Source organism: Cystoisospora suis (genome assembly GCF_002600585.1).
Source record: "Cystoisospora suis strain Wien I chromosome Unknown contig_7814, whole genome shotgun sequence".
Taxonomy (NCBI): domain Eukaryota; phylum Apicomplexa; class Conoidasida; order Eucoccidiorida; family Sarcocystidae; genus Cystoisospora; species Cystoisospora suis.
This window is the reverse complement of record NW_027160599.1, coordinates 1-8,002: the sequence shown is the minus strand read 5'-3', so window position 1 is coordinate 8,002 and position 8,002 is coordinate 1. Positions and strand designations below refer to the sequence as shown.

The following is an 8,002-nucleotide window of genomic DNA, read 5'->3' as shown; positions in this document are numbered from 1 at the left end:
GTGCCTTTAACGAACAGACTGGACGAACTTCACTTAAGTTCTTGCGGCAGCCTTTACATTGTCCCTACTGTTGCTGGCGACACGCGTGCCTAGACACGCATCAGATCCGTCCAACCGCTCACCATCGCAGGGAAACCACGCGCAGCAACTAGCTGCTCACCAGGCAAAATCAAGAACACCTGTGAAGTACCGCAGGCGAAGCACAGCATGACACATCGAGGGGAGAAGCGTCAGAGGGGCCACAGTCGGCTTCGACGCGGCGTAGCACCAGCTGGCACGGCCTACGCTCCGGGAGCATCATCAATACAAGGGCTTTGGAGCAGATTAAGGCGGGACCGCAACGTGCATGTGTTGCGACGGAAGGATCATCGCGACGCCTGGGCTAGCAAGTCCGTGCACGTGATTCGTAACAATGCTGTTCGGTCGGCTCACTTCACGAGCCGTTTCACTGGACAGAGGGGGGATATTGACCAGTCTTTCGTGACTATGTGCGGGACAGTGTCAATAGTCCGCGGACGAACTCAGCAGGGAAGAAGGCTCGCAGCGTGAGCGGCTGGGGGTGTTCAGAGCATGATAGGCGACACATCCGACGACGACTACCGCTGTAGAAGCGGAGTTCCTAGCTTGATTCCTAAGCCGCCACACATTCGCCTGCTCTCCTCCGGTAAGCAGTGGCCACTGACAACAGGGATCCGGAGCCACGGTGATGCCGGCTCGCTGGGAGTAAACACGGTTCGAGTTCCTCGGTGGCGCCAGCGTCGCAGACAAGACACTGGTATCAAGGGGACGGAGCCAAACGATGTAGTAAGCAGAAATAGAGAGGCAGCGTACCTGTCGCGGAAGCTATCTGCACTCGCCGCCGTGGTGGTGCGTTCGGGGGTGCCAACAACGGGTATCTGCGCGGCTTCTGGTAAGATTTTGCGACGCTGCAGGTCCTACATGGCGTCCCTGGCCCCGAATTAGACAAGGACCATGGAACCTGGGAGGCGTTTGCGGGTTCGGCCTGGCACTCCAAAGCACTGACCTGCACCAGGGGATGCCGACTGCTTTCATGAGGCAACGCAGCACTTGGTTTCGTTGGCTCAAGGCATAGGGCCATTGGAGAAGAAGTAGTCCGCCTTGCCTCTGTCCTTGGCGAGGAGAGGCTCCAGCAGTCACAGGGACCTTCCCCACGGCAGTCCTTCCAGGGGGACCGAGGGACCCGGGCAAGTGCGGTTTCCTGCCTTTTCTTAGCGGCCGCGGGCTTCGTTCGTGGCTGTCTCCCACCCCCGTTGTGCAGAACTAATGTCCGTGCTAGTGCCACTCCACTTTCGTCCTCGCACCGGCTCTCGGAGGCAGGGGGCCCACTCAAGCCGATTGGGCACGTCGCCACCACACTGGCAACGTACTGTGCTGCTCGTGACGGCTCGGGGTCAACGCTACGCCACCAGCTGACTCTGCGTCGTGTCATCCGCAGTCGAATCCGTTTGCGTGGTCGGAAACTGAGAAGAGACTTTTCGATCTTGAAGGTCCAGGAAACAACCAGTCGATCCAAGTCGCGTGAACGGAATGCTGAAAGAAATGCGCTGCTTACAGCGGGTGGAGCGGAAGCGCTGCCGCCAGCCCAAATGAGCGTCTCGTCGCCTGCCCCAGACCCAGGAAAAAGTGGCTCCCGAGGGCGACGGAGCTCTGGGGTTGTTACTCTCCCTCAAGGGGACGAGCTTCGCGGTGCAAGCAGAGCCGAGCTCTTTTACACAAAGCAGTAGTGTGGTAAGTGCATGCCAGATGCGTCCCCGGCTTCGCACGAGTGTTCACTTGGCAAGGCAAAGTACGAGCAGAAGAACGAGAAGACGGCTTTTATCTCGTGTCTTCGCCTAGACAGGTTCAGTGTGCAAGAGGAAGTGAGGTCTTCTTGTGGCAGGCTTGGGAGTCCTGCCGCACTGCAGGCTGCAAGAGGACGTGTGCCGACGCTCTTGCCCTATAACTGCCTGAGGTCGAGGTTCGGTAAGCCCAAGTGTTTTCCTCCCTCAGTGGCCTAGAAGCTCTGTGCGCGGAGGCCGTCGGTAAGACAGTCAACTGGTGTTGCTACTGGGTATGGCAGTCAACTGGTGTTGCTACTGGGTATGGCAGTCAACTGGCTCTTCTGAAAAGCCACTACGGCTTCCCATTTCGCAGCCGGCCAGTAGCTGTGGCCGTCAGAACGGCTGAGAGATCGGCGGAGGACTTTCTCATGACTAGTAACTGAAAGTGTCATTCTAGCTGTCCTGTCATTGTCTTTTGCAAGTCGTGTACAGCCGTGGGGCTTGGGGCGGTGCCTTCTATCTGCTCTTAGGCTGTAACTACGGCTGACGTGAGTGACGCGGTTCACGATGTGCTGTCCCCTGTTGTGCTTGGGGTGGGTGTCTGTCAAAACGCGGTTTGAGCCTGATGAGAACCAACGGTAATCTACGGAGGAATAGAGGGGGCGGCCTCCCAGTGAGTGTCCCTACTACCAGTGCTTTTCGAGAACAGCACTTCCGGGTACAACACTACCCGCAACTCATCCCGTTCTCCGGGTTGCGTCCCGTCGTCCGCTTGAAGATGGCTATCTACGCAACATTGCTTGTCTTGGGTAGTATTGAGGTTGACCCAGTTGCGTCGCCGTTCTGCGTCGCCCACTCTTCCAGCCGGCACATTGCTTCGGCCTCCAGGCCTGCGGAAAGGCGGCGGCTCCGACGTTTGTTTCGTGCTCTTTGGCCGTATTCGCCCCTGCAACTGTAGCTCCTGGAAGCCCGGGGGAACGCTCATTGTTGGCAGCTGGGCGAAATTCGGGCGGCGTCATTATCACACGGCGGTGTCTGACGTGCGGTAAAACTGCAGCGGAGTCTTGGGTTCGGCTCAGTGCCCCCGCTCGCACTCTTCCAACCCCACTACTATTGTTCCCTTTGAGATGCGGCACGACTTTGAAGAAAAATTGCTCACCCAGAGCTGCGAAACCGCACCTTCTGCGAAGCCGTGCGCCGTCTGAAAGCGCCGCATATGGCCCTCTGCCCCGCAAAATGGCGTTAGGTACACCGGGACGGGTAGGTTATCCGCTGGCTGCACCGCCACCAGAGTCCCACATCTGCCTGGTACGACCACCCTAACTTTCGCCCTGACGAGATGCTTACTCTCACTCCTGCCGGGTGGGGGTACTCCGATGTAGGGGGACTCCGCGAACCTGACACAGAGAGATGGGGTTGACTAGGAGTCTCGCCAGGTATTGAAAGCCGAAGCGCACAATGATATCCTTTGTCGTTTTGTCGATAACGAGTACGCTGTCTCGGGCTGATGCCGGACCTACCCGGATCAGCACCTCGCCCTGCGCCAGCATTGGTACCTCACCAAGTTCGGCGCTAAAACCGCGTATCCTCCTGTCCGCGACCCTCTCGAAGACAACTCCTTTGTCTTGCAGCCGCTGTGCCAGCTGTCTGTCAATAAGGTTTCCTTCCGCGCCAGAGTCCAAAAGCATCTTTACTCGGATTCCTTCGAGGGTACACCTCCGGGGTGCCTGCTAGCTGTGGCGTCACGTTCGTACCCTGTCTCGGCAGTCTTTGCAAACGTCTCTTCGGCCTACGCGAGCGTGAGGATCTTCGGGCCGGAGACCGCCTATAACGCCTTTCTGGCGTCCTGTCCCGAGGTGGCGCTCGATTAGTGTGTTCCATCGTGCGGCGCGCTGGAACTCTTTCGGGACTCCCTCGTTTCACACCTGTCGACAGACCTCTGCGAGGTGAAATCGCTGGAGTGCCACATTCCTCCGCTCGGTGCCCAGAGCCCTTGCAGTTTCTATGCCGCTCCATGCCCAGACGACTACTACCGGTAGAAAGCATACATACACGTACCAGCGATCACTCTCATCGTGACCCTTTTCCACGCTCTGCCGGCGTATTGCTTGCTTTCCTCCTGGGGCACGACCTCGCCCAGTGGTCGGCGCCACCACACCCATAACACCCTCGGTTAATGTCTTGTGGGGGAGTGTCATGAAGACATTCGGGGAAACCGTCCTCGCGGTTTGGTCAACACTTCTGTCGTGAAGCTATTCCGCAAGGTTAAACGCCTTCGTCCAGGACTGCAGCTGTTCGAGCGTGAGGTTGTCACCGTGAGCCACTGCTGGGTGAATCAACCGGACGGGGAGCCCATCTAGGTACGCACTATGCAGACTTTCTTCATCCCAAACCGCGGAGGGCTTCCCGCGTTTCTCGCACCTCATTCTGTGGATCTCGAAACTTGAGTAACCCCTCATCTACCCGTTAACCGTCGGCGTTGTGCTTTGGAGCAACGAAAGACCCACCGGGCGCTGCGGTGCTATGAAATGCCTGCCTTAGCGGGGCAAGTGGCGTGCCGGACAGTTAAAAAACCTTGGGCAGTCAAGCTCCACAGTATATATATGTATATATAGATCTATAGAGCAGAGCCAGGAGGGATGCCCAAAGGGAAATAGACGGGCAGGCGTAAACATATACATAGCCCGAGCGATAGATCGTTATGGATTCATGATTACTCTCTCTCAAAACCAGCCATTCACTTGAAGGGACGCGTCACTAAGAGGAAAAAAGACACGACGAAAATGTAAAGGAAGAAATATCAGCCCTACTAGGCGACACCGAATGTCTTGAGGGCCTTAATTCTCATCAGGCTCTCTTCTCCATCCATATCAGTCCTACTAGGCGACACCAAATGTCTTGAGGGCCTTAATTCTCATCAGGCTCTTTTCTCCATCCATCCTTTCTTTCTCTTCGTACTCTCCCCCGCTTCAAAACATGCTGTCATTGTCTGTTCTCCTAAATTAGTTGGACAGATACAGAGAAAGATATACAGACAGACAGATGTATACCCTAAAGTTGACCAGCAATGGACTACCCCACTCTTCTGTCCGACTCACCGCCTGGTGTTGTTCCCATCCGTCCCTACCCGAGTCTTCTCTCATCGAAAGGTTGAGCACCCCCACATGAGGCAGATAACGAAAGGATATTTTTTTAACGTCGTTTTCTTCTTTCCGCCTCCGGGTTGAAACACGGTCGCCTCCCCCCCTTTCAACATTGACTCGCCTGGTTCCCTTTCTTTCCATCTAACATGGGTATTTCTTGCGGGCTTTTTTCCTCTTTTTTAAACTTCACGTCTCTCGTACACACAACCCTCTCTCTATACTTTTTATCAAGGGGCGATACGCTCTTCTCTGTCTCCAGTGAGCGTTTTTCTCTCGTTCGGTTTCCTTCTGCTGGTGAGAAGCGAAGGAGACCGGACAGCACTGAGCCATCGGCACCGAGCCGTACGTGTGGGTGCACTATGGCTTCTCGGTCTTTTACCAACAGGGATGTATAGACGATGATTTCGGTCGTCTCTCTCCCAAGGTGGCTTTTCGACAAATGAATCGTACAGAGAGAACAAAAATGGCAAAAGGATGAAACACAGAGCAAAAATCGGCTGTGGTCAAACCAACAAAAACCAAACTCCACTGTATAGGACTACTCAGAACGAGACATTTACCGACCCACCTGCGTGTAGAACTGTCTATATGCAAACGAAGGCGGTTGGCATTCACCCAAGTAAAGACTAGGTTCAGTCTCTTTTGATTCCTGGGTGTACGTAGGGTACGATGAAATTCTGCAGAAAACTCCTCTCTCGAAAAATGAAACAGAAAGGAAGACATCATATTCTACAAAAATGAAAATTAAGCTCGCTGATTCTCACTGGCCTACTGCCCTGTGTTCACGCCTTTTTATACCCATGCTGGCCGCGCTCGCTTCCTTTGGCGACGGTCCCGCGGCCTCGAGGTTAGAATGCCGAGCACCACAGCGACCACCACTACAGCAAGCCCAGCTACTCCGTAGCTAGCGTAACTTACAGCATCTTGAGCACCACTCTGCAGGAGAATAGACGTGGTCAAGTCGCAAGCCGCAGCTACTCCAAAGAGAACGAACGGCAACACAAGAAGAGCCTTCTCGCCTGAGCTGAATCTGAACTCAGGAGCTTGTTGATGCGGCCGCCGGAAACCCTGACGTGCACGACCGTTCACGAGCCGAGTCAAAGGCACAAAGTCTCCTGACCTGCTTTGAGGGCGGCTCGACACAACCTTCCAGATTTGGAAGCCTATCACGACAACTACCATCACCCCGAAAAGCCCAGTGGAGCCGTAGGTAGCGTAACTTAGAGGAATGCCAGTACTTTGGCCGGTAAGTGTCTTGATAATCGCCGCTAGAGAGCAGGCCACAGTTACCAGAAAGAAGAGAGACAGCAAAACCAGAAGAGCCTTCTCGCCTGCGCCAACTTTCAACTCTGTGTGAAGATGATCAGGAGGCAGTTGCGTCTCGTCCCCACTTGACCACTCGTCCTCTGACGCGATTGGAGTCGCGGCCCTCTTTGACCTGCTACGGCGGGATACCACGACGTTCCAGATTAATAGACCTAGGAGCACAGCATTCGCCATCCCCGCGAGCCCAAGAAACCCGTACACAAGAGAAAGCAGAGGCGATCCTGTACTTTCGTCGAAGCGTAAACGCATCGTCAGCACGGAAGCCACGGCTACCGCGGAGAGCAGGGACGGCACAACAAGAAGAGCCCTCTTGCGTGCGGTGCCTTGCAATGGAAGTCTCAGGATTTCAATGCTTAGCACAGCAACGGCCGCCGCCACGGCAAGCCCAAGAAACCCATAGGTAGCATAGTCCAGAGCAGCTCCTGTACTGTTGATGCTCTGGATCATGGGCCTCAGCAACCGGCAGGCCACCGCTACCACAAGGAACAGGAGCGGTATCACGTAACGAGACATTGGAAGCGCGTTCGATGTCCACCATCGTGGAGGCTGTCGATGTGGCCGTTGCAAGTCCTCACTTGAGTGATGACTGCCCTCTGTCTCAGTTGGGGGAAGCAGCACCATTAATAACTCATCAGTGCCATCGGGGCAACTCGCCAGCGCACTCTGAAGACTTCCGGCTGGAGATTGCGGCCCACCATGATCAACGTGTATGAGGTCGACAAGCTCGTACCCCCCTGCAAGCCTTCGAGATGTGCCTCCTGGAGAGGTTCTCCGAGTCAACCTGTGAAGTGACACGGACTCGAAACACGCAATGAAGCGGACAGCCACTAGTGAGGACAACAAAATACCTAAAGTAGCCGCGGCCATAACGAGCTTCGACGTCAACAACTTCACTCTCGACTCCCCCCGCCGTCGGCTCGAACGATTTCTTTGTCTTCTCGCCGCCCGGGAATCGGAGAGTCTCGTTGCATCCGGAGATTGCGCCGGGGCCTCATCCATATAGGCTCCGCCCCAAGCCAAAGTCGTCCTCCCTCCTTCGTCCTCTCCCACTTGGCTTTTCCCATCGTCTGAGTCCCTCATCCTCGCCATCGTCAAACCTTTTGCCCAAGGAAAGCAAATAGCCCACTGGCTGCGGTTCTACGCTCCAGAGTAAGCCCTAAACCCGTGTGGCCACATGAGGTGGAAAGCAACCACGATTCATCGTCTTTGCAATGCTAAGTTCAACTACAAGGAGAAGACCTGCCAAAGCGACTTTGTGGCTTCTTTGAACCATGACTCCCCCCTGCGACTGTCCCCCTTGGAAACAGCGTTCACTCCTACTGTCGCCGTTGTCGTTGTAGGAAAGACGCTCTGAACCCTCTGCCGCACGCCGAAACCACTAGGGTAGTGGACAAGAGTGATCTCATACCTCAGCTGGACAGCAGATTACAGGGAATAAATCTACGGACAAGGGACTGGCCCGCTCTGCCGCCTCCGCAACGGCCTCCTTAGCACTGAGGGACAGCCAAGGCCCTCTCCCAGCGCGTGACCGGCGCACCCGCACCACCACTGGCCACCCCCCGCGTCCCCTGTGCTTTGAATTTCAACAGCGAAGAGCGTTTCCCTTAACTAACACCATTACAAGATTTCATTTCTTTGACAACACGCAGAAAGATTTCAGCTATGAAGAAAGATTGATAGCCAAACATGGAAAATTCCACGGTGACGGTCGAAGCCCTGCTTCCCGCTCCCGACAATCGCGCCGGCTCGCCG

At 55.4% G+C, this 8,002-nt stretch overlaps 2 protein-coding genes across 2 annotated transcripts; one reads left to right on the top strand and one right to left on the bottom strand.

Annotated features, from left to right (window-relative positions):
- Positions 1-448: 448 nt before the first annotated feature.
- Positions 449-2,432, top strand: CSUI_010582 (uncharacterized protein). Its single transcript, XM_068070685.1, has one exon. It carries the CDS (start codon positions 571-573, stop codon positions 961-963), a length of 393 nt encoding a protein of 130 aa, XP_067917340.1. The 5' UTR covers positions 449-570; the 3' UTR covers positions 964-2,432.
- Positions 2,433-4,428: 1,996 nt separating this feature from the next.
- Positions 4,429-7,950, bottom strand: CSUI_010581 (uncharacterized protein). The gene has a single exon (XM_068070684.1). It carries the CDS (start codon positions 7,337-7,339, stop codon positions 5,717-5,719), a length of 1,623 nt encoding a protein of 540 aa, XP_067917339.1. The 5' UTR covers positions 7,340-7,950; the 3' UTR covers positions 4,429-5,716.
- Positions 7,951-8,002: the final 52 nt, after the last annotated feature.

Bases quoted from the DNA above. Each gene is read 5' to 3' on its own strand.
- CSUI_010582 (XM_068070685.1), top strand. From the start codon at position 571: ATGATAGGCGACACATCCGACGACGACTACCGCTGTAGAAGCGGAGTT.
- CSUI_010581 (XM_068070684.1), bottom strand. From the start codon at position 7,339: ATGGCGAGGATGAGGGACTCAGACGATGGGAAAAGCCAAGTGGGAGAG.